Source organism: Herpailurus yagouaroundi, unplaced genomic scaffold, assembly GCF_014898765.1.
Source record: "Herpailurus yagouaroundi ecotype Mexico unplaced genomic scaffold, PumYag 100, whole genome shotgun sequence".
Lineage (NCBI taxonomy): Eukaryota > Metazoa > Chordata > Mammalia > Carnivora > Felidae > Herpailurus > Herpailurus yagouaroundi.
This window is the reverse complement of record NW_024412391.1, coordinates 56,020,131-56,047,627: the sequence shown is the minus strand read 5'-3', so window position 1 is coordinate 56,047,627 and position 27,497 is coordinate 56,020,131. Positions and strand designations below refer to the sequence as shown.

At 37.0% G+C, this 27,497-nt stretch overlaps 1 protein-coding gene across 10 annotated transcripts in view; it reads right to left on the bottom strand.

The window, feature by feature from the left end:
* Positions 1-15,878: 15,878 nt before the first annotated feature.
* The window catches only part of DGKB (diacylglycerol kinase beta), a 750,184-nt gene continuing 738,565 nt past the window's right edge, over positions 15,879-27,497 (bottom strand). For all 10 annotated transcript variants that reach the window (XM_040472539.1, XM_040472542.1, XM_040472540.1 and 7 more), the window contains one exon: positions 15,879-19,711. In XM_040472539.1, the coding sequence (XP_040328473.1) occupies positions 19,604-19,711 (108 nt within the window). In that variant the 3' untranslated portion in view covers positions 15,879-19,603. The remainder of the gene's footprint in view (positions 19,712-27,497) is intronic.

The window sequence follows — 27,497 nt, the reverse complement described above, 5'->3', positions numbered from 1 at the left end:
TGCCTTGCCTTCCAGCCCCATGTCCCATCAGGTAGTCTATAAAGTCCTTCCCATCTTGGTAGGGACAGCTCAAGAACTTGGCTCCAAGAGAGCCAATCTTTAAATGTTTTAATTTATTTTAAACATTTGGCTTTTATTGTGATAGTCCTAATTGCAGAGTTTCTCTAGATTTCCAAGGAGGGAAACTCTTAAGTTTCTTGAGAATGGAATCTGTTGCATTATGCATATTTACTGAGGTCGTTCTACAAACATCTAGCTTCTCTTTTATACCAGTGTCAAAACATTCATGTATGCTCTAAGAATCAGGCACAGCTAATCATCTGAATTATCTATTCAGAGCCTATGCCATGGAGAGTTAGTGTCCTATGGGATTGCCTTACTTCAGATGCAATTTTGAAGGTGAGAGATATTTTTACCAACTTTGCTTTTACATTTATTTCCCTCTCCTGATGAACTTGCTTTTCCAAATATTCTCTAAGGACAGGAGAAATTAATAGTAATGAGCTCATTTGGAAAAAAATGGGCTTGTGATCATTTTGGCTTTGTTCACTGTGCAGTAATGGCTCCTGTTCATTTTATTTTAAGGAAATTTGCTTAGGCAAGATGCTGAGTGCAGCAAGGTGGTTTTCACTAAAATAAACTTATTGAATTTTGGTGAGCCTCTGGGACAAAAAAGGAAAGACAATTGCCTATAAAATGTGGAATTGTTATCTTTTGGCGAAGAAGAACAGTAGGTGTGTGCAGCTTCTAAGTGATAAACACGTACGTTTCTAAGTTCATTTGTACACCTGCCAAATCTCCCCAGCAGCTGTCTTCATTACAACCATCTGAGCACTAATAGAACAAGCCCAAAATTTCCCAAACAACATGTATCATAACTAAAGTTTAGAAAGGTTTTTATATCATCAGTTACAAAGTTTCTGACAGTATGTATAGTAAATTTTAGAGTGTAAAGATTGTGGAGATTTTTATTCCCTTTGTTTTACATAAACATTATGGTCTCAAAAGATATCACATTTAATAAATGGGAATGAAAATGCCAACAGAGTTTCTTTCATGAAACCAAGTATCTTCTTTCATGAAACCATGTTCAGTATTATGAATGTCTTACGCTAACAGTTTCAAAGAAATAATTATATCACACATTCCTATTTTCAGAGTATCTGATTGCCTGTTTTCTTGTTTGGAGAAGTTTGGAGAACATGGAAGGAGAAAATACTCCTGGTGTTTCTAGAGGAGATTCTTTAAGGTGATGATCCTAGACTCACCTGCTCAGCAGTTTGCTTATCCTACACAAACTTTCTAAGATAGAACCAAATTAGTAGGGGTGTTATCATATTCTAATTCTGGATCATCTTCTTCTAACACTGTTACTTTACCTTTGCAATTATACACTTGAAAAATAGGGATGAGGAATAGCACCTATTGCATTCTGCTATTATTACTGTTAGATAATATAATGTGTGCAAAGTGCTTAGCATATTACCTGGCACATACTATTAAAGGGAGACTATTAATCATGTCACTCATGTAAAAGCTAAAGACATTTCTTTATGAAGTGATTTTCGACATTTGGACATTTGGACTTATCTGAGCAGGGCTCATGAAAGGCCTGAGGAAATGTGCTGAAGGCTGAAATACATTCTTCAGTCATCCTTAAAAGGGCCTCAGTGAGAGACCGGGCCATGTTGCAGAGGGAGGCATGATTCTCATCATATGAAGAAAGCTCTATTCTGTCAGAGAATTAAGCAGATGGTGCCGTGTGTGTGTGTGTGTGTGTGTGCGCGCTCACGCACGCGGGTTGCTTTTGGCTTCTGACTGGGAGACAGGAGTACAAAAGCATGTAGCTATGGCCAAAAGAACTTCTAAGTCCTACCTCCTATTATACAGTCCAGCAGACTTAGCATTTAGAAACTAGTTGTTTTTCATTGATATTGGTTGACATATGGAAATGGAATAGTGTGTCATTTACACAAAATTTGTTTTTCTACAATAAGTAAAGTATGCTTCTTTTAATTGTAAAGTTGCATGATCTGTTGGATTTTAAGGTTGCCTGGTAGAGTAGAAAATAGATGGACTTCTAGAGAAGGCACACCCAAGTTTGCAATCAGCTTTTCTCATATTTCTGTGGAGTTCTCCTCGAGTCTATCTCTCTGAACTGAGTGTCCATGCTTACACGGTGGGGAGTGGGGGTGACTAATACCCTTATAGGGTCCTTGGGAGCATTACAGGGAATGATATATAGAACACCTACAATAGTGTTTGGCTTACTTAGCACAGAAATGGTTCACATATAGTATAGAAGTCTCTTTCTCTTTAGTAATGACCTTATCATATGAATGAGAAAAGGTTTTCCATGTAACCAGTCCAAGTGAATCAGGTAATATTAGAACATGATGATTCAGTAAATTCAATCACTAAATAACACTAACTAAAAAGTAGTTTATTAAACTCTTACTATATGCCAGCCACTAGATTAATTTCTTATATATATCATCACAGCCCTGCAACATTAGTTATTCCCTCACAAAAGCCCTATCATATGTAATTACCTACATATAACCGAAGGGCAAACAAGCAAGGATTTTGTAATGGTGTGAATTACTTTAGTTACATACAGAGGAAAACCCAAAAGCAAATATAAACCCACGAACATAAATGACTAAGTTCTAGTTCTATTTGTTTTAAACCTCTCAATTAGTTTCCAGTCTGAACAAAGAGAAATTTAAGAATTTCTCCTATTGTGTTTCCAACGTATAGGATATTTAAATGACTGGTAAGTAGTACTTCAAAAGGGAAACCTGTTTTTAATCCACATTTACTAACATCTTAAACTTGTCTGTAGTGTATTTTTTTTGAGAAGTGTTTTAGAATTTCACAAACCCTCTCTGTAAGAGGAAACAAAGGAGAAAGGCCAGGACACCCCATCAGAATCCTGATGTTTTGATTCTTGACCTGCTCAAGTCTACTTTATAACTTGGGTTAAATGAAAGCTTTTTGAACCTCAATTTCCCCAGTCACTAAGATGCGGGTGTGGTCTACATATTCCATCTTTTTACTATGAAAATTGTTTTAAGGTCATATAAATACAACTAACAAAACCATTTGAAATGACTGCTTTTTGGCATAAGAAAATCACCACAAAAAAGAACAAAATGTTTCCCATTACAGTGAGGAATCTGCTAGGTCTTTTTCACCACGTGCTAGAGTGAACACTTAAAATTATTACCAAGACACTGTTAGAAGAAATACTCAGTTGAAATTTCACTCTTTCAAGGATTGTAGTTGGCTTATGTATAAGGTATGTAGTTGAGTCAACATATAGTTGACTCAAAATACATATGAGTATTAAATATATATTAAAAATGTATTAAACATAGTTTGTCTTCTATGAATAGAATGTACCAAGAATTTTACATTGTCACTAGTAGGCATACACATAAAAAGTCTTCTATAATCAATCATACTGGATATTTAATTTATTCTTCTACCCTTTGCCACAAGAAAGCATACAATAGCATTGTAGGCACACTTTTGTTTATTAGAGGGCAAGTGGAATGGTTTTAGATTTTGATTATATGAGAGAAACAGTAGCAAATAAAATAAATGTGATTTGGACCTTTTTAGCACTTAATGGCATAGTTCACTCTGAACTCTAAATTATTTATGGCACAGAAGTAGACACTTGGTAAATAACAGGAAAAGCATAGAAATCAAACACAGATCATGGTATTTGTTCATTTTAACACTTGGGTTACCCAAACCCAAGACTGGTGATTTATCTACTCTGAATTACTTCTTAAACAATAGTTACATTTCTAAAGAAAAAAATAAATTAGACTATTAGCAAATCACTAAAAACATCACAAATAATCCTTCTGATTGGGTATTAAAACCAATTGTATACAGCTGTGAGGAATCTGGAAATATTTATTTTTTAGACCTGAACATTTGATAAATACCCAAGCTTATTTCAGTATAAATTAATGACATGGGTCTATGAAAGATGATTTGTCACCACTATGGCAGTAAACAACCACAGTAAAGTTGGAAATCTAGAGATGTGTTAGTGTGTAAGTGTGTACAAATGTGTATGTATGTATGTGCTTTCACATGTGTGCATGTGTATGTGCCTGTGTGTGTATGAATGTATGTAAAAAATGTGAGAAGCTACTCTAAAAAACAAAAACAAACAAACAAAAAAAGCAATGAAAACCAAACATCAGTTTTGCAAACTATGGTAAATTAGAGCATTTACTGCAAATCAAGTTAGAGTTATAGAAAAATTGAACTCTTGAGCTATCTTTCATTTAATGCATTACAGTCTTCTCTAGGATATGCAAATAATTATCCCTACTTTTTCCAGTGTTTTATTCTAGTACTTGACGAGTTTCCGTTGCTTTAAATTGCTTGTACTTGTGGATTTTACTTCAGACTCCATGGACTTATAATCCAGGTATCTGGTTGGCCTCTTTTTCACAAAAAGAAATGATCAGAGCATGCTTCCTTCCACTGAATTCAGTAGTAAAACCTTTCACTGGCACCTGCTCCTGATGACATCTGGTATATTTGTTATGTAACACATTTACTTTTTTAAAAAGGTTGAAGTTGCAATACTTTTTTCCTGGAATTTCCCTTAAAATTTCACTATGCATACCTTTTTAAAAATTCAGTATTTGTATTGTTCAAGCTCCTGGCATACTCCCATTAAATGTAAATACCACATCATTCATTTCAGTCTCCAAATGGTAGAGTCCAAGTAACCGGGAGACCTGGTCCAGCTTCTACTTCTATCCTCATTCATCATTGCACATTTATTCTGTTCCCTCTTTTAATTTTTGTTTTCTCAGAATTTTGGAATAGAGTCAGGCTGACTGTAAACCCAGTGAGTATTCTGCCACTCAAGTCTGCGACCCAAAGGAAGCACTTTGTACAAACTAAATCCCTACACTTGAAAGATCTGGTTATGTCTTCCCTACAATCATGGATTACATCAATCTCTTTATCTTTGAGACAATGAAATCTATTTTAGTGGCAAACATTAACCATTTTTGGTAGAAGGCAACTATATCTTTGAGACAATGAAATCTGTTTTAGTGGCAAACATTAACCATTTTTGGTAGAAGGCAACCATTTATAGTTGTCAAGGGGACCCTGAAGAAAGATAAAAAATATTGATGTAATATAATTTTACTGAATTTGCAATTTTTGACTAAGGCCAGACCATTATACACATAAAAGTATAAAAAGGTGCTTAACCTGGCAGGACGTATATATGCATCTATGTGTCCATGTTTTTACTCTTCAGGAGAAACACAGGTAAGTAGACACAAATTATGGAATGTGAAAGGGAGGAACTGGTGAGGGCAGAAAACCTGCCAGAGTTTTTGACAGAACGTCTGGTGATGACACCATGATTTATTTCTTGAGGTTTTTGCCTTTTCTCACTCATCACAGGAAATAAGACAGAAATAACAGATGTAATTGTAGGAGATTAAACAGAAATTTTGACCTATAGTTCCCTGAGATTTAAAGGTCAAGAGACCACAGTAGAACAGGACGCTTTCACAGGGATCTACTACCATAGAAAGGAAATCTGACACCTAAAATAAAGTATCTGTGAGGAAAGGGAGGTCTAAACTGGTGTTTAGGCTTAAGACAAAGGTCTAAACAGTAAGGAAGGTGAGTTGGTAAGAGCACCACTTTAAACTGAAGGAAGCGGCCTATCCCAACAGACCAAGTACAGCATGGCATTATATTTTGGGGAGAAAAAGGCCAAGAGCCATGAGCAAATCAAGACATGGCTGACATTAGAAGCTATGCTTGAGTGTGGTCACACTCAGTAACACGATCAGGAACCTGCACCAGCACACGCATCATTACTTTGTTGACAACTTTCCATGGTGTCACCTAGTGGCTGCAACAAATAACTGCTTGATTTTACGAGTCAAAACTCATCTTGGCCTCTCTCTGCACCATCCCCTAACCTCCCCTAACTTCTCATCCCTCAGGGTCCTGGTGATTCCTTTTCCAGAAGCAGCTATGAATTGGTTTCTGTGCTAACAGAAAAGGTGAGTACGTGAGCCATCAACTGTGAAAATAGAATGTGACTATATTTGGATTCTGAGTTGAGGAGAAGGCCAAAAATTAAACACATGCCCCCTGCTTTCTTTGCCAGAATAGGACTCCTAATCCACTGAAGGCACACCAGCAAGTGGTATGGACACATCAGAAGAGAAGTCAAGTAGAGAGTGAGTGTGTAAGCCCAAGTAATGGGCCTAACAGAGAAGAAAATGCTTCCCTGTTATTTCCATGCAAAAACCAAAGGTTGAAGGAAGACAAGCTTTATGGAAGACTTTTGACATTAATGTAGAATCCATGTTATCTTGGTGGGTAACAGCTAAAAATGAGTAAATACATCACAAAATATTTGAGGTATTTACTCTTAGGTGTGGAGCTAACTCTTTTATTGATAAAAGAAACTTCAACTCAGTTTTAAATTTGTTTTGATTAAAATTAAGGAAGAGAAGTATGTTCTTTTTGCCTATAATATAATGGTGTTAAAAATATAGTCTTATTTTTTAGACCATTATGGCTAGATAGCATTATACCTTACTGTAATGTTTGTAAATCAAGGTTTTCAGACCAAACAAACAAACAAACAAAACCCTGAAGGAATCTGGGAGCATAAACTTTCAAAATAACAAATAATTCAACAAATTTAAGTATATCCATGATTAGGTTTTATTGTTATTTTTAGTTATTTCAATTTTAATTTTCAATCACCTGTGTGATTTGGCATTCTGTATTTCAGCCAAGACATATATTAAAACTCTGAAAAAAAAAATTTGCCAACGCCTATCAACTCCACTCCTCAATTATCCCTATCAGGCATTGTTTATTCAGGAGAAGCAAAATTACTCTAATATTTGCCTACTAAAACAATTATACAAATGCCTCTAAAATTGAATAGTTTTCTCAAATACTCAATATTTTGGAAATAAATATTCTATCCTACATGTATTTTTGGGGGTTAATTCAGATTTGAATATGGTTCTTTATTTTTAAAAGTATTACAGAATTTTTTTTTTTTTTTGCCAATTTGAATTATTTATGGAGATCAGAGTAGTTCTGGAATACGTGGGTGTTCTATTCCTAGTTAACTGAGAGAATGTGCCCAAAGAACGTAAGCTATGCAGGCCTAATTAAAAAAAAAAAATAATGAGGGGTTCTTATAGCTCCTAACATTTTTTGATTCTAAAATGTACAAAATGTTACCGGAACTCATTTAGAGAAATTAAAAATAGGACAGAAAATACTTGTGTGCTGATAAAGATACCAGAAATTGAGGACCATATTCAGATATACAAAATAACCATCCTCAAGACACAAAAACAAGTAAATAATTTAAAAATTAAAATAAGAAAATCTATTATTTTTTTTTTCAAATTTGAAAAAGTCAAATTCCAAAATAGCTCTAAAATGAAATGGAAATTCTGCTCATTTTAAAGTAATTACAAAATCAGAGCCTCTTATGCTTGTCCAAAGATACACTAACAAATTAGAAACCAATGGAAGATTGAGTTCTAGGAAGAAGACCCAGGAAGGCATTTTTAAGTACCCATTTTCCCTTCTGTAAGCTTGACCAGGGTTTTCAGTGTAAGAGCACTTAGAAACTAGGAGAGTAACACCCAACAATGGACCAACAAAGACCTCAGAGTTTATTCCTGAATTTATAAGTTTTCATTTTCTCAAAGTTTATACTATGTGTTTGGCAGCAAATATTAAATCTGTGTGAAACCAAAGGATCATTTAGAAACTTAATTTATTCAGTAATTAAGTAACAAAACATTTTTACCTGTCACCACTCATCTTTCAGTTGCCTGAACAAAAGGAACCTGTATTGTCTATGAGTTTTCTTTTCCCCCTGAAGTTTAATTTATTTATTTAGAGAAAGAGAGAGAATCCTAAGCAAGCACTACACTGCACAGAGCCCAATGTAGGGCTCAAACTCACCAATGGCAAAATCATGATCTAAGCTGAAATCAAGAGTTGGACACTCAACAAACTGAGCCAACTTGCACCCCTGCCTATGTGTTTTCTTAAATGCAAATGAAAAGAAATATACAGTAACAATCGAATGAGCATTGTCCAATGTTTTAAATTCCTTTTAATATAAATTTTAATGTCTTGAAATTAATATAGGCTAAACATGACTCTGCTATTCGATTAAATTTGCTTTGCCAAATTATGTGAGGCTACATGTACATGTATGTGGATAAATGAGACAGAACTTTTTCCAAAAAGGTGTCTTAAAAGACAGAAAACACATATTGAGGGCAAGAAAAACAATCTATGATAGAACAACTTTACAAGACGTACCAGATATTTCGAGTACATATGTTAAGGTGATCTAAAATATTACAAGCCAAAGCCCAACTAATTCTTCACAGAAGTGAAAACAGAGCTCACAGCATGTAGTTACTAGAGAGCATAGAAAAGTTAAATCATGTATAAATATTTTGAAAATATTATTTAGCCCATCTGCAGATCTTTATAAATGCTAAGTGCCTCAAACTACTATTTTATCCATTATTTCTTACGCCAACTCCATTATAAGTAACAATTTGTTTAATAACTGGATGCGGTGAAACAAGCTTTGAAGGCATCAAGTTCTCCACTAAACAAGGAGATATTCAAAGCCATGTATTTTTCTGAGATTGGAAGGTTTTAGAGGATAAAGGAAATATGAAGGCAGAGGCCTTGGAAGTCCTTGGAAAGCTGTGAGTTGTGCAGAAAGTCTTGTAGGTCAGCTGTCATTCAACACCTTTCTCTACCAATTTGGTAATGAAGGTCCATGTATCACTACCACATGCCTAACTCAAATCTGGACTGCCATTTTGCTAAGATATTAAGTGCATTTCTTTCATTCTTTTCCTTTCTTCCGTCACTCAAAATAGCTTATGTTAATGCAGGAGAGCAAGAGCACATTCTCATGTAACAATTTTGAAGCAAGTCCACCCATAGGAATAATTCATTTTATTCAGTATATATTATAACCATTCTTCAGTATGTATTGGAGTCTGTTAGTAATAGCTCTGTTTTAGAAAAAAAAAAAATTATTTCATGTGACTCATTCAAGTTAAAGTAGAACAAACTCGAAGCAGATAGGTCAGTTAGGGAGTTACTGACCAATTTCCAATCACAGATACAAACCAAAAACTAGTCAACAGCAGTAGGGTCGAAGAAGGTGAAAGAAAATTCATGAAATAAACTGAATAGAAAAGACTTGGTAAGTGATTAGCTAAGAAAGAGCGGGTCATGCTTCCATCATGTGAAAACCAAATAACAGGGAGCAGGTTGCCATGGGAAAATGTGGATGGGTCATTGGTCAAGCACATTGCATTTGTGATGCCTGGAAGATCCAGGGACAGTTTCCACTAGACAGTTAGATGCAGGTCTGCAGTTCAGAAATGAGGTCTAGTCTGTCGTCAAGACCTGAGTGTGAGGCAGCGCTTTTGTCAAAGCATCTTCCAGAGTTCTGATTGCAGGAGCCACGAAGCTTTGGATACTATTTTAAGGCATCTATTGCAAATCTGCTGTTTCACTTTACTATTTGTTCCATCTTAAACATGTACATGGATTTGTGGTGGTTTTTGCATTGTTTATTTTTCCCCCCAATCCTTCGTCAAATGTGGGCCCCCCAAAGAAGTCCCTGATAGATTGTCACCTACCCTATCTTAGGGGTCACATAGACAGTGAATGGTGAGAAGGACTTTATATAGAGTCAAACCTGTAATCAATTCCTTGTTTATAGCTGACAGTGAAGAGATTATCTTCAGCACCAATAAACAGCAACATATCAATATATAAATACATCACGTACCACATGGACTGGTTATGCTTTTCCTTTCAGTGTGAAGTAATATCAGTCTTGAGTTAAGTGGCACTTGATTAGGGAAACTAAGTAAACCAAGAAGAAAGCAAAAAAAAAAAAAAAAAACAAAAGAAAAAAGAAAAAATATTCCAAACTTATCAGTAATATGAAAGTGACTCCTGTTATAAAAATACTTATTTTTAAGCCTCCCAACTATGGTATAGCCTCATGAAAATTTTTAATTAAAACTCCTAAATATTGCCACTTTAAATGGTTTACAAAGATGATGATTTAATGGTCATTTTATGTTAGTATATAAATCAAAGAAGACAACACACTTTGTTTTATCCATGGATGTTTCCTAAACTCACAGGCACTCAATCAACAGAAGATGCCTAGTACTCCTGTCTCCGTGTTTCGGCATATTTAAGCCTACTCCCAACAATCCTCATCAGCAAGATATCGGGTCCAGAATGCAGTCACTTAGGCTAAGGCCCACATCTCTGAAATCAGATAGTTTCAGCTCTCCCAGAAATGTAATCTTCATCAGCCATCACCTGATCAGCACTGGTTAGGTAATCTGCCTGACAGACCGCTGCCATCCTGTAAAGTGAAATAACTTTGCAACAACCAACCTGCTTTTTTTGCCTCTTATAATTTCCTTGTTCCCACTCCCTTCTGCCTATCAAAGTCTGTCATTCTGTACAGCTCCTCAAGCTCCTTTCTATCTGCTAAATTGGATGCGGCTTAATTCTAATCAATTTTTGCTCAAATAAACTCTTAAATTTTTAATGAGTCTCAGTTTGTCTTTCTTACCCTCTTGGCCTTTTCAAGCATTTGATTTGCAACCTTTTCTTTAACCTATGACATAGGTCTCTTTGAAAGAGCAACCGACAGGTGGTACACTGATACAGTCTTTGGGTTCAAACAAGGCTCCCTCAAAAGCCAAGCCTGAGACAAGGATTTGGCTGTTGGTAGTTCATTTGGAAGATAATGCCAGGAGGTGAAAGTGAGACAGAGATCCAAGACAACTCAATAAAGGCCACATTAACAACTGGGCTACTGCAGCTGAGTCTCACTAGGAAGCCTCCAAAAATTTCAGGAGACCACAACTCTGTATTGTCAAACCCACAAGACTACGGGAGATTGGGACATCTGTCAGTGGACTCCCATCCCCAGTTCATTGAGGGTTGACGAGGGAGATACCATTCTTCTCCATTTCAGGATTAAGCCTAGGCACATGTTAGTGCCTTTCTTCTAAGCATGTTTGCTTCTTTCTAAGAGTTTTCTTAGGCAGGCAAGTGTTCTTTGTGCAGGTAACTTTCCATGGCTTCAGGTTAACTCAAAGTGGGATCTGGAGGCATATGGCTTTCTTACAACCAACTACATTATAGAATTGCAAATCATCAATTTTTTCAAGCTTTGCATGGGCATTAACAATTACTCCCACATTCTGATTTTAAAAAATGTTTGTTTGTTGTCCCTATTAATTGGAATATGAGATAAATTCCCTTATTATTTTATATGGCTGGAATTTTAAAACAGTCCTTAAACCTCTGCTAGTATGCTACCAATATATTGGTTTTCCATTATACAACAGACTTAAGTCAAAGAAAAATTCTTCAATCACACTTGCTAAAATATGACAACAAAGACTTATTTAAGGAGGGGAGGGGCAGTTATCACAACAGGTATAGTGACCAATGAAATAGAATTTTACACTAAGAGAGAGTGGTTTCAACCCTGAACACAGCATGGGTAAGTGGAAATTGATAGCTAAAGTCAGGTTAGGGGGTCAGTGAATCCCAAATTACTAAGAGAAACATCAAGGTCAAGGGTAACCTGTTATCACCTGGGGATGATGGAAGCTGACCAGCCTAATTAGCTAGATGCCAAAGGTAATCAGTTATGGAGGATGGGGGATTCCCACCGAATTAACTTAGCATTATTGCTCATATTGTACAACGCAAAGACATACAAGCCCAAAAGGTGAAGCCTAGATCAAACAGAGCTCGGGGGAGATTGGTAGAGTGAAGTCAAGGACAGAATCTTTGTGACTCAACAGTACTGAAAAGACCCTGAATTGATTAATTTATCCCATGTGTGTGTATGGCTATGGAGTCTCTAATGATACATTAAACTCACTCACAATAGAAGGGTGTAGAAAAAGAAAAGGACTCGAATTAAAGGTCTCAAGTTAAAGACATGCTAAGTTTTCATCTGGCCGGCAACTGGTCTATGACTCACGAAATTCTCATCTATAAACAAGTAAGAGCCAGAAAATCTTTTGCTCTATAAAATATTTGCAAAGTACTTTAATTTTCCCCTCCAAACACCTAGAAATTTACACATAGGCCAGTTGAAACCCATTAGCATTTGCCAAGCACACTCCTCTTCAAAACTTCAAACAGAGATAGCAATCCAAATGCAAAAGTAGGACTGTGACCCAGCAGGTAGGGGCAGCTTCATTAGCTGACTCTGTTCAGCGATTGCTTTAGCTGAAGCTGAATTTGGGAAATGAATGTGCAGGAAAATGTGGGGCAGACATACATAAATAATTTAACTTGAGGGGCGCCTGGGTGGCGCAGTCGGTTGAGCGTCCGACTTCACCAGGTCACGATCTCGCGGTCCGTGAGTTCGAGCCCCGCGTCAGGCTCTGGGCTGATGGCTCAGAGCCTGGAGCCTGTTTCCGATTCTGTGTCTCCCTCTCTCTCTGCCCCTCCCCCGTTCATGCTCTGTCTCTCTCTGTCCCAAAAATAAATAAACGTTGGAAAAAAAAAATTAAAAAAAAAAAATAATTTAACTTGAGAGGAGAACTCTAAACCTCTAATTTACATTCACCTTTTATTATCTTCTTATTCCTATAGACTAAAGTAGTAAGTATCTTAGGTATCCCAAGAAGGGTAAAAAGGATTAACATAATGCAAACTTCCCAGTAACTAAAACCAGGATTAAACATATAATCTGAAAAAATTGATGATTAAGATTGTTGTCTTCCCCGAAATAAATCTCATCACAACAGAGGCCTTATATTTTCTCTTTTCCCTGATTAGAGTGCTATCATTCAAAAACTAATGAACTAGGAAATAAAATCTCTCTCCCTTTCTCCACCCCTCCTCAATTTATCTACATAGGGTCAAAGGCAAGACACGTGTACTGGATTCTACAAATGCAAATGCATTTAAGAGAGGATTAAGCAATTCAAATACATTAAAGATTCAGCAACAGCACTTTTATTCTATTTTAAAAGGCATCAATGTTTCCCAACAGCTCTAAACATGGATTGTCTACCTTCCTACCTCCCGATATTCATTTCTTATTGCTGCTGTAACAAATGACCACTAATTTAGTGGCTTAAAAAAACACAAATTTATCATCATAGTACCGCAGCTGAGAAGTCCAAAACAGGTCTCAGTAGGGTAAAATTAAAGTTTTTTTGTTCTTTGTGGAGGCTCTGGAAGAAAATTCTTGTTCTTACCTTCTGCAGCATCTAGAGGCCTCTGCATTCTGTGGCTTGTATCTTCCCTTCCACCATCTTCAAAGCAAGTAGTTGCAATCTCTTGCCAACTCTGACCTCTTCCACCTCTGTCTTCACTTTAAAGGACGGTTGAGCACACCTGGAGAATCCAGGCTACTCTCTATCTTGAAGTCAGCTGATTACTATCCTTAATTCTAACTGTAACCTTAATTCCCTTTTGCTTTGTGACATTACATATTCACAGGTTCTAAATATAAGAGTGTAGACATCTTTTGGGGACCATTATCCTGTATTCTACCTCCCCAACATTCCTTGGAGAACAGAAGACAGCTGTGTGCTACCTCCAGCCCCACCAGGCATGCAGACCCTGCACTGGCTCAATGATAACCACCTGTGTGTTAAAGCATGGCATATCGGCTACTGAATTAACTAAAAAGTTGGAAATGTTTTACTATTGCCTATGGGACAAAAGGTGAGAAGGACATAAAAGTGAAATGTAAGTTTATTCAGCCAAAGCTTATAAGGGATAATAAAAGAAACTGTAAAAAAACAAAGTCACGTTAAAAACATTTTTTTTAAGTTTATTTATTTGGAGAGAGAAAGAATGGGAGAGGGGCAGAAAGAGAGAGAATCCCAAGCAGGCTCTGCACTGATGCAGAGCTTGAACTCATGAGCTGAACCACAAGACCATGACCTGAGACTAAATCAAGAGTCAGACGCTTAAACGACTGAGCCACCCAGGCACCCCCAAAGTGTTATTTTTATGATTTGTTGAATATCAATTTTTATATAATTTCTTCTGAAAGAAGTAATATATACTTTATGGGAACTTGGTAGTTTTGTTAGCTGTCTCTTATTTATTTACTCAAAGATTATTGGATATATAATATAGGATAGCCCCAGGGAAATAGCAGTGACTAGACCCCAGGGCTGGTTTTCAAAGGACTCACCAGTTTAATGAGACAATCAGACAAATAACCATTTAAAATACAGAGTAAAAATCTTTAGGGGCACCTTGGTGGCTCTGTCATTTAAGTGTCCAACTTTGGCTCAGGTCGCCTGACAGCTCAGAGCCTGGAGTCTGCTTCAGATTCTGTGTCTCCCTCTCTCTCTGCCCTTCTCGTGCTCAGGCTCTGTGTGTGTCTCTCTCTGTCAAAAACTGAATAAACATTAAAACAAAACAAAACTTTACCACACGTATCAGAGTCTTAAAGGAGCACAACAGAAACTCACCAGAATCACTCTAATGCATTACAGACAAGGGTGAGTCCAGAAACCCTCCCAAACACAAGTGAACCAACCCTTGAGCAAGGGAATGCACCAGTGAGCATAACTTTTGCCAAAGTGCAGTCATGAAAACATGGCGTATCTGGTGAAATGCAGGTAGAATGGTGTGGCTAGAGCTAAGTTTGCACATGGGGTAAAGAGAAAAATGGATACAGGAAAGGTTGAGAAGATCCAGCTCATGAAATCTCTCGTGTGCCTGCGGAGTTTGTACCTTTATCACGTAAAACATGGAATATCGTCAATTTCTAAAAAACCAGAGTTGGTATTGTAGAGGAAGGATGGAAGTGGTGACAAAGAGAATTCTGCTGCTGATGCTCCTAGGATTACGTTTCCACTGCAGCCAGAAAATAGAATCTGCCCATTTTTAAACACAAATTATTTAGAAAATTGACTGTATTTAATCCTCACAACAACCCTGAAATAGGTTCTATGTTTATCCCTATTGTACAGATGAGAAAAGTAAGGCTTAGACAGATTGAGTAACTTTCCCCTAACCTATATTCTATAAAACGTGCAGCTAGGAATAAAATTTACACCTCTGTCCTCAGAACCTTCTTACAGCTCCCAGAAGCAGATTTACCTTGAAGTTACCTCCCAGTTATCTTACTGGCATCGGCCCATTCCAAAACTTGAAGAATACAAGGAGGAGGCAGCAGCCTGGTCAATCACGTGGCAGAGTCGGAGAGTGCCATCCCGGATCTGGGGGCCACCACCTCCACCAAGGCACCAGAGAACACCCTGGGTAGCCAATCTTGACCTCAAGTAAGAAGGAACCCAAAGAATTGCAACATTTTATTGCTTCAACCCCTTTGCAAAATATCCTGTACCTAGTCAGTGCCCATGAGAGGTCCGCTGAAGTCAGTTACACAAAATGAAGGTAGACATGGGTTTCATCCAGATAATTCGGTATAAGCCCTCAAAGAATCCCTGACCTAATCTTTTAGTCCAGACAGCTCTATCATCCAGTCTGTTGCTATTCATGGGATCTCTGAGATTGTTGGTTTTATATTCACAGTGGCATTCTGGGGCCAAAGCAGCACAAAATAGAATGGTACAGTTCTTAATGACACAGAATTCAGTTACCAAATGCCCAGACTCCTTCCTCCCTCACAAAGGACGAGGGGGGGCTGGCCTGGTATTCACCAGATGTTCAGTGGGGCACCCTGATGGCAAATGCTCGACAAGTTCATGTACACACAAAATCTGGCCAAAATGGCAGGAAGGAATGACACCTAATGAGTGGTTAACATTTTTATTTCAAAAAGCAGGATACTGTATGTAACACTTTCTGAAAAATAATTAAGACACTGTAATTAAATGACTTCTATGTTTTTAAACACAGTAAGGATGTACAGAATCCTTGAAATATGCATTTATTCAAACTTTATTTAAATAGAATGCAATTCAGTCGGGAGACTTAAGGGGTAATGTCTGCCTGTCACAAAACAGAAGCTCTTTTGTGGATTTTGCTTGTTTATTTATTTATTTATTTATTCATTTATTTAAATTTTACATCCTCAACATATATTACAAGGGCTTCATCGTTTAGTTTAGAATATACATACTGTATTTGACTAATCGTTTGTGGGTTATATGTGCCATGAAAGGTACATTTTCCTTTTTATAATCAATAAACAACAAACTGACACAAAAAGACATGGAACCATTTAAAAGTTTTGTCTCATTCAAGTAGAATACAACCTGGGATTCAAAACAGATTCTTCCTTGAAAATTGCTTATTTCCCATCCCCGTAAAAAAGAAAAAAAAAAAGAGCAAAATGCAGAAACATACAGGCGATTCATTAGCTCTTAATCAAATTTACATTTCTACCTGCAGTAGACTACATTAAACATCTGAGCCTTCTGCTTCGTTATGGCTATAATCACATAGTCTAAACATAAAAAAAAAAACTGTATTAAAAGTTTATTTTCTCCACTTTCTACAAGATATCATCTTCTTCCACAATAAACTGACTAGGACTTTTTGCATCGAGTACACATGGTATACAGATGAGTGTGGAAAAATACATTTATGTCCTTTAAAATTTCTGGGTCACGTAGACACCTCTATTCCCAATGGGAAGCATGGATATCCAGGTTTCTTTGGGAATGTCTGTTTGTCAACTCGGTGTATGGCACTGTTTGGCAAAAGAGTGCCTATCTCTTTTCCCCTGTTAATCTGACTCCTGCCAGCCCAATATTAATTTTTGCTTAAGAGTTTCATCTACTTAAAACTCTGTAGAAAAACTAGATCTACTCTGTTTAAAAGAGGTTGACTCAACCACTCAGGCACTCACCCCCACACACAGAAGAACAAATTCCATCTTGAAAAGCTAACATTCATTATTCAGTATTTTACTAAACCATAGAACTTTCAGCTTGGAATTTTCTTGAAAATATATATTCTTCACCTGAAGCTGTCATAAAAATGGAGACTATCTTCTCTGATTTCAAAACCATCAAAGTTGTTCTTTTAAAACTACTTTCCAAACCCCAGGAGTAGTGTAGTAGGAGGGCAAGCATGTCAGGAACTTTAGGAAATGAGTTGAAGACAGTAACATTTGATTCCTGCTTGAACATGTATTATTTGTACCAATGGATTGTAACTGAAGATGTAACTACTATCGGCACTAATGAGAGTTACATGGCTACCCCGGAAGTAAAGCTGCATGCTTTTGCTAGAACTCTGGGAATCTGACAGGCAGGTTGCTTGAACTGTCTCAAGCCGCTGTCTCTTCAAGAGCTCGCCACCACACAGATTAAGAATGATTCATCAACTGTTGCTGCCTTCAAACCACATACTATAAAAGGCAGCCAAAACATAACTGCATGTGTACTGCCCATAAAATCATCTGTGGCTTCAGAATATATTTTGATACAAAGCCTGCCTGCCCATTGTACAAACCTTTGTCAATTTATGTAGAAATATTTATTACCTGTAACCAAAGATACACAAAATCAGTGTGTTTGTTATGTAACATCATGTCAGTAATGCATTTGTTACTGTTTTGAGAGATTTCTTTTGCTCCAGATTATGCTCTGCCAAATAACTTTTTTTTTATTATTATTATTATACTAGGGCAAGTGATTGCTGTGCTACATTTGCAATTGTAATGATCATTTTCCTGGGACTGCTAAATTATGTCTTAATTTTATTCAAAAGCTTTTATTTTCAAAGCAATTAAACTTATTGTTGATTGATATTTACCATCTAATGTTCCTGGAACACTAAAATAATACGCTTTATACATAATCTTCCATTATAGTACATTGCTTGAGAGTAGCTATTGGATATAACGGCATTCAGTTGAGTTTTCAAACTGAAGAACAAAAATTATAGCAATTTCACTTGAAATCCATAAATCCATGCACAGGATTGTGTTCAACAGAATCACTAAATGCTATTTGTTATTCAAAGATGAATGAATCAATAGAAAAACAGAACTGATAAATCATTAGTACTTTAATGCTGAGTGGAGAGAAAAACTAATAAATCATGCATTTCAAGCACTTGTTTTCCTCATGGCATGTTTAAAAACAGAAAACATGCACTGATGGGATGCAGGTCAATATGACTGAAACATACCCAAACTGCTCAGAAAAGCATTTCATTTTATATCATAGATTTAATGAAACACCAAGGAAAGTACTATGCTGCGATTTCTTTAAATGGACACTCCAACCATCCCATGAACACCGTAAACAACGATCTGGGTCATTATTTCCAAATAAACATTTGAAATGTCACAGAGATAGGAGTGGTGTAGGCTGATGGGAGAGGGCTAACTGCATGCACGATTTGCTTCAATGAGCTTAATAGCATTGAAGGTATCAATTTATTCCAGAGCAAAACTGATACAATCATTTACTATCTCAAGTGTACTTAACTGACCCATTAAAAATTACACATACCTATATTTATAAATGACCAAAAAAGCAAGAAATCAGCATTTGAGCTTTGATTGTGTTGTTTGGCCTATTGTCTATGTAAGGTGAGAATTTTAATTATAATTAATGGGTAATTCACTCTCTTCCAGAGTTTAAGTCATCAAAAAATTAATCATAAGAACCATAAATTTACTCCACAAAGCTAATTAATTATACATTAACCCATTTCTCTCAAGCATCTTTTTCTGAATCTTTGGTGGGAAATAGTATATTAGGCACATAGTTTAAAACATCTATTTGGTTATTGGTGTGGTTATGAATTTTCTTCTAGATCCACATGCAAAAAGGAGTAAGGCTTGTCATATTATCACACTTCACTGCCAAGTAACTTATTTCTGTTTTCACTTATTTCTGGAATTAAAAACAAAATGAAACAAAATAAAAATCACTTTCTATTTTTTTTAGCACAAGAAAACTTTATATATCTGATATTTTAAATTCCACTCAGAAGCATTAAGATGTTGAAGAAAAACTATTTAGGTACAGCAAGATTATCACAGACAACTATTTAATAAAATCGTCCAATTAAAAGTTTCTTTTCAAGTCATAGTTCGAAGATCATTGATGCACTGATTCTATCAGGGAAAAATATAGCAATCTACAGTGATGATCATCATAGCATTACTGATTAGTGCTTACCAATAATTTGAATCACACGCAGAATCACATTTCCCATGATATTTCCTTTTATGTTTCACATATTTGTCTCACAGGTTAGTAAATGGAATTGGGGGAGGGGTGGATGAGAGACATAAAAATCTATGGGAACACGTGCAACAAAAATATGCAGTATCACTTCATGTACACTTCTGCCTTCTTCATGCAAAGATGCCTATAAAAACGGAGACAAATTTTCTAATAGCTGAATATTACATTAGCTCGGTAACAAAAACTGTTAACCAATTCCATGATTTTGCATGAGCAAGAGAACTGAAATGGTTGAAAGGTTTCCAGCATAAGTTTCCATGGCCCAATTATGCTAATTAGATCTCTAAGAATAAAATGAAACAGGTTTATTCCTTGCTTCGGTTTCTTGTTCTTTTGACGAGAGAGCAGAACAGCCCAGTTTTTGGAGGAGGACCCATCAGCATTGGGGCTTGGTTCTTGTGTGTAATTTTTATCTAGGAAAAGAAAGAGAAAGAGAGTAATTTCCAGACAGAATACCATTTTCAGAGAATCTCTGTTAAGGTTAATAATATTCCACGAGTTACCAGAACACCACAAGTGTAAAATGTAGTTTCAGGGTGTTTGTTATTTCAAAAATAATTTTAAGGGAGATAAAAATTTGCCTTTAAACTAAATTCCAGTGCTCGGTTTTAATGAAAACATAAAAATTAACCACAATCACATTTTAAATATCATTACCTCCACCCTCACTTGTAGTAACACCCCCAAAACTCTTTGTTTCAGTGACATGATTATCCAGTATAATTCAATGACCATTTAAAGCAGGAAAGGATGTACCATGATAGCATTCACAAGTCCAGGTACAGCCCAACATCAAGATACACAGGGTATCAAGGCAAGCCTTATTTATCTTGCTAATCAGATTGTTTCTCTCTTTCAACACGAACTGCAAGGTTTAATTTCAAAACAATCATTAGGAATGAAAGTCAAAAGTTAACGTGCGTAAAAGGTCAGAAATGATGAACTAGCTTTCTAATTTGTTAATTAATTGGTAATAGAATAGAATCAAATATTGAAAAGCCTGCTTCAAACACTTTGAGAGACAGTTCTAAAGCTACTCGTTTTGATTTCTTTGATGTAAAACTACGAATCACCTTAAATGAGACAACCTTAAAGTAGATTATGTCTGCAATTTTCTCTAATTCAAGTCTAAATTAGAGAAGACATTTTATGAATATATGCTATGCTCAAAGCTAATTGAAAGCAATTATCAAAGTGGCATTTTGTCTGTGACTTTAAGATACATTGTAAGATAATAAATGATTCTCATTATGTAATAAAAAGGTCACATCTTGCCTTTGGGCTAGTGACGCTAAGAGTTTTTCAAAAGCAATCGGAGACATTTTCTTTAGAGAACTGTGACTAATACAAGAACCATCGCTTATTAAATATCAGTTGTCACCTGCACAGCACCCGCATCAGAGATGAGTATTTCTTTCAAATAGAAACACCACCTCATTAAAAGCTCCAAAAATATATCTCTTAAAGTGCATCCCTGACATTTTCAAGTTAAAATGAATATCCTCCACTTGTCATTCACTAATAGCAATAAAACAAAACAAAAAAAAAGTACGTCACATGGACAGGATCATTAAAATCAGCACTGGGGCTTTTGGGAAATGGAGATTCACTTCACAGTCTAGAAAGACAGAAGTATGCCAAAAACCTGGAAAAATGAACAACTTTATTTAAGTCTGTAGGAATCAGGTTATTCTGGGAAGATTCAGTGTTCTTCTCTTTACTGTAAAAATAAATTGCACCTGTAAAAGGCCAGTAGGCTAAGTCAGCCCCAAACTTTCTGGATATATGATTTTATTTTATTTTTGTTATCTTATGAACTATGGAATTGACAGCAATATGCTTGTGATCCCAGACTGCACACATCTATGTAGACTGAAAAAGATCTCTACCAGGTTGTCTCTCCTAATAATTGTTTTGGATTATGACATTGATTTTTAAATCCCCCTGAACCGTACCTTTATACAGTATCTAATGCAACATCATTCCTTCATTTATTCATTTTGTAAACTTTGTTTTACCCCTACTACGCTTCAGACACTATACCAGGAACTTTTAATGAACAATGGACAATCTCTACTCCAAGATATTTTAGTCAAGTTGGAAAAAGAAATTTAACAAGCAGGATATTGGCCACTCTGATTTTTAAAATTATCTAAAACCCATCGTTTTGGTTGTTTGATCATTCCTATGGTCTAAGTACACATTTCTTTCTTTAATCTAACATTATTTCCATAAAAAAATAAGTCTATATATTAATTGTCTATTGTTTATGGAAATGAAAAACAACTGGCTATGTTTTCCTCTGAGGGGAAATCATGTGAATGAAACTAGCATTCATAAAATGTCTATTATGTATCTAAGCTCTTTACATAGGTTATCTCATTGGATAATTAAATGTCTTTGTATATTTGAACAGAAGCAAAAAGTACTCTATTAAGGATGAGAATGATTCCAGTCCAGGTGAGTTCTGTGTGTGGTCACAGAAAGTCTAACTGTAGTCTCCAGAAAGCTGTAGAGACTTCAGAGTTAGTTTAAGTTCAGACTGCCCGTGTCAGAGAACCTGGTTAAGAGGTCCTCTGCAGGGTGCCTGGGCAGCTGGCTCAGTCAGTTCAACATCCAACTTTTGATCTCAGCTCAGGTCCTAATCTTAGATTGCAAGTTAAGGCCCTATGTTGGGCTCGATGCTGGGTGTGAAGTCTACTTGAAAAAAAAAAAAAAAGTAAATAAAATAAACGACCTCTGTGGGACTGAAAGAATGACTCACATGCCTGTTTTGTATACATTCCACACTCTTGTGTTATTATTTTTATTTTTTTGAGAACCTGATACCTAGTAGGAAAACAATAATGAGTAAGGAGCAGATCTTATCTCTAAAGACATTAGAATATATTAAGTTTCAGCAATCTGAAGACATGAGCCATATATTTGGCAATCTTTGACTGCTTCTATCTTTCAACAACCAGGCAGTTACTTCTTAGCTGTTTCTTAACATGTCAAATATTTATCAAGCACCAGCTATAAGCAAGGCAATCTGCAACGTGATTTTGATTCGTTTGGAAGAGAATCTGAAATTTAAAATTGTGGGCACTCATAAGCAATGGTGATGGGGCTTCTAGAAGCTGGGATGGCTGCATGAAGTAGAAGAACACACTTTAAAAATGCAAGATAAGGGCGCCTGGGTGGCTTGGTTGGTTAAGCGTCTGACTTTGGCTCAGGTCATGATCTCACGGTCTGTGAGTTCGAGCCCCAGGTTGGGCTCTGTGCTGACAGCTCAGAGCCTGGAGCCTGTTTCAGATTCTGTGTCTCCCTCTTTCTCTGCTCCTCCCCTGTTCATGCTCTGTCTCTCTCTGTCTCAAAAATAAATAAACGTTGAAAAAAATTAAAAAAAATGCAAGATAAATGTTGTCAGTAATAGATGAGCACCCTCCTATATAAACTCTTCACTTCTACATATTACCTATTCTTTTGCAAAGCAATGGTGCCACAAGAGAGGACCTTCTACTGTTCTACTGTTCTGTGATTCTTTCTACTTCTCTCTTCCTATAATGTATTAAGATTGGGGACGTCTAAAAAGATAAACATGAGAAAATTTGATTGCAGTTTCAGTTTTAGAAATATTCAACACAGGATGCCACAGGGCCCCTCCTGAAGTGGATCACCTAAGGAGAAGCAAGCTAAGCCTGCCCCTCCTGCCCCTATGCACCTTGCCTACCCACCCCAGCTAAGACGCCAGATCCCCAAAATCACAAGCCTGGCAGTGTGCAAGTAGCCCAGACGGGCCACCCCACCCCACAGTGAATCCCACCCCTAGGAGAGGGGAAGAGAAGGCACACACCAGTCTGACTGTGGACACAGCGGGGGGCTGGGGGCAGACATCAGGTCTGACTGCGGCTCCGCCCACCAACTCCAGTTATACACCACAGCACAGGGGAAGTGCCCTGCAGGTCCTCACCACGCCAGGGACTATCCAAAATGACCAAGCGGAATAATTCCCCTCAGAAGAATCTCCAGGAAATAACAACAGCTAATGAGCTGATCAAAAAGGATTTAAATAATATAACAGAAAGTGAATTTAGAATAATAGTCATAAAATTAATCGCTGGGCTTGAAAACAGTATAGCTGACAGCAGAGAATCTCTTGCTACAGAGATCAAGAACTAAGGAACAGTCACGAGGAGCTGAAAAACGCTTTAAATGAAATGCATAACAAAATGGAAACCACCACGGCTCGGATTGAAGAGGCAGAGGAGAGAATAGGTGAACTAGAAGATAAAGTTATGGAAAAAGAGGAAGCTGAGAAAAAGAGAGAGAAAAAAATCCAGGAGTATGAGGGGAAAATTAGAGAACTAAGTGATACACTAAAAAGAAATAATATACGCATCATTGGTATCCCAGAGGAGGAAGAGAGAGGGAAAGGTGCTGAAGGGGTACTTGAAGAAATCATAGCTGAGAACTTCCCTGAACTGGGGAAGGAAAAAGGCATTGAAATCCAAGAGGCACAGAGAACTCCCTTCAGACGTCACTTGAATCGATCTTCTGCACGACATATCATAGTGAAACTGGCAAAATACAAGGATAGAGAGAAAATTCTGAAAGCAGCAAGGGGTAAACGTGCCCTCACATATAAAGGGAGACCTATAAGACTCATGACTGATCTCTCTTTTGAAACTTGGCAGGCCAGAAAGAATTGGCACGAGATTTTCAGTGTGCTAGACAGAAAAAAATATGCAGCTGAGAATCCTTTCTCCAGCAAGTCTGTCATTTAGAATAGAAGGAGAGATAAAGGTCTTCCCAAACAAATAAAAACTGAAGGAATTTGTCACCACTAAACCAGCCCTACAAGAGATCCTAAGGGGGACCCTGTGAGACAAAGTACCAGAGACATCACTACAAGCATAAAACATACAGACATCACAATGACTCTAAACCCATATCTTTCTATAATAACACTGAATGTAAATGGATTAAATGTGCCAACCAAAAGACATAGGGTATCAGAATGGATAAAAAAACAAGACCCATCTATTTGCTGTCTACAAGAGACTCATTTTAGACCTGAGGACACCTTTAGATTGAGAGTGAGGGGATGGAGAACTATTTATCATGCTACTGGAAGCCAAAAGAAAGCTGGAGTAGCCATACTTCTATCAGACAAACTAGACTTTAAATTAAAGGCTGTAACAAGAGATGAAGAAGGACATTATATAATAGTGACAGGGTCTATCCATCAGGAAGAGCTAACAATTATAAATGTCTATGCGCCGAATACCGGAGCGCCTAAATATATAAAACAATTACTCATAAACATAAGCAACCTTATTGATAAGAATGTGGTAATTGCAGGGGACTTTAACACCCCACTTACAGAAATGGATAGATCATCTAGACATGGTAAATAAAGAAACAAGGGCCCTGAATGAGACATTGGATCAGATGGACTTGACAGATCTATTTAGAACTCTGCATCCCAAAGCAACAGAATATACTTTCTTCTCGAGTGCACATGGAACATTCTCCAAGATAGATCATATACTGGGTCACAAAACAGCCCTTCATAAGTTTACAAGAATTGAAGTCATACCATGCATACTTTCAGACCACAATGCTATGAAGCTTGAAATCAACCACAGAAAAAAGTCTGGAAAACCTCCAAAAGCATGGAGGTTAAAAAACACCCTACTAACGAATGAGTGGGTCAACCAGGCAATTCGAGAAGAAATTAAAAAATATATGGAAACAAACGAAAATGAAAATACAACAATCCAAACGCTTTGGGACACAGCGAAGGCAGTCCTGAGAGGAAAATACATTGCAATCCAGGCCTATCTCAAGAAACAAGAAAAATCCCAATTACAAAATCTAACAGCACACCTAAAGGAAATAGAAGCAGAACAGCAAAGGCAGCCTAAACCCAGCAGAAGAAGAGAAATAATAAAGATCAGAGCAGAAATAAACAATATAGAATCTAAAAATACTGTAGAGCAGATCAACGAAACCAAGAGTTGGTTTTTTGAAAAAATAAACAAAATTGACAAACCTCTAGCCAGGCTTCTCAAAAAGAAAAGGGAGATGACCCAAATAGATAAAATCATGAATGAAAATGGAATGATTACAACCAATCCCTCAGAGATACAAACAGTTATCAGGGAATACTATGAAAAATTATATGCCAACAAATTGGACAACCTGGAAGAAATGGGCAAATTCCTCAAAACCCACACTCTTCCAAAACTCAATCAGGAGGAAATAGAAAGCTTGAACAGACCCATCACCAGCGAAGAAATTGAATCGGTTACCAAAAATCTCCCAACAAATAAGAGTCCAGGACCAGATGGCTTCCCAGGGGAGTTCTACCAGACGTTTAAAGCAGAGATAATACCTATCCTTCTCAAGCTATTCCAAGAAATAGAAAGGGAAGGAAAACTTCCAGACTCATTCTATGAAGCCAGTATTACATTGATTCCTAAACCAGACAGAGACCCAGTAAAAAAAGAGAACTACAGGCCAATATCCCTGATGAATATGGATGCCAAAATTCTCAATAAGATACTAGCAAATCGAATTCAACGGCATATAAAAAGAATTATTCACCATGATCAAGTGGGATTCATTCCTGGGATGCAGGGCTGGTTCAACATTCGCAAATCAATCAACGTGATACATCACATTAACCAAAAAAAAAAGAGAAAAACCATATGATCCTGTCAATCGATGCAGAAAAGGCCTTTGACCAAATCCAGCACCCTTTCTTAATAAAAACCCTTGAGAAAGTCGGGATAGAAGGAACATACTTAAAGATCATCAAAGCCATTTATGAAAAGCCCACAGCTAACATCATCCTCAACGGGGAAAAACTGAGAGCTTTTTCCCTGAGATCAGGAACACGACAGGGATGCCCACTCTCACCGCTGTTGTTTAACATAGTGCTGGAAGTTCTAGCATCAGCAATCAGACAACAAAAGGAAATCAAAGGCATCCAAATTGGCAAAGATGAAGTCAAGCTTTCGCTTTTTGCAGATGACATGATATTATACATGGAAAATCCGACAGACTCCACCAAAAGTCTGCTAGAACTGATCCATGAATTCAGCAAAGTTGCAGGATACAAAATCAATGTACAGAAATCAGTTGCATTCTTATACACTAACAATGAAGCAACAGAAAGACAAATAAAGAAACTGATCCCATTCACAATTGCACCAAGAAGCATAAAATACCTAGGAATAAATCTAACCAAAGATGTAAAGGATCTGTATGCTGAAAACTATAGAAAGCTTATGAAGGTAATTGAAGAAGATTTAAAGAAATGGAAAGACATTCCCTGCTCATGGATTGGAAGAATAAATATTGTCAAAATGTCAATACTACCCAAAGCTATCTACACATTCAATGCAATCCCAATCAAAATGGCACCAGCATTCTTCTCGAAACTAGAACAAGCAATCCTAAAATTCATATGGAACCACAAAAGGCCCCGAATAGCCAAAGTAATTTTGAAGAAGACCAAAGCAGGAGGCATCACAATCCCAGACTTTAGCCTCTACTACAAAGCTGTCATCATCAAGACAGCATGGTATTGGCACACAAACAGACACATAGACCAATGGAATAGAATAGAAACCCCAGAACTAGACCCACAAACGTATGGCCAACTCATCTTTGACAAAGCAGGAAAGAACATCCAATGGAAAAAAGACAGTCTCTTTAACAAATGGTGCTGGGAGAACTGGACAGCAACATGCAGAAGGTTGAAACTAGACCACTTTCTCACACCATTCACAAAAATAAACTCAAAATGGATAAAGGACCTGAATGTGAGACAGGAAACCATCAAAACCTTAGAGGAGAAAGCAGGAAAAGACCTCTCTGACCTCAGCCGTAGCAATCTCTTACTCGACACATCCCCAAAGGCAAGGGAATTGAAAGCAAAAGTGAATTACTGGGACCTTATGAAGATAAAAAGCTTCTGCACAGCAAAGGAAACAACCAACAAAACTAAAAGGCAACCAACGGAATGGGAAAAGATATTTGCAAATGACATATCGGACAAAGGGCTAGTATCCAAAATCTATAAAGAGCTCACCAAACTCCACACCCGAAAAGCAAATAACCCAGTGAAGAAATGGGCAGAAAACATGAATAGACACTTCTCTAAAGAAGACATCCGGATGGCCAACAGGCACATGAAAAGATGTTCAG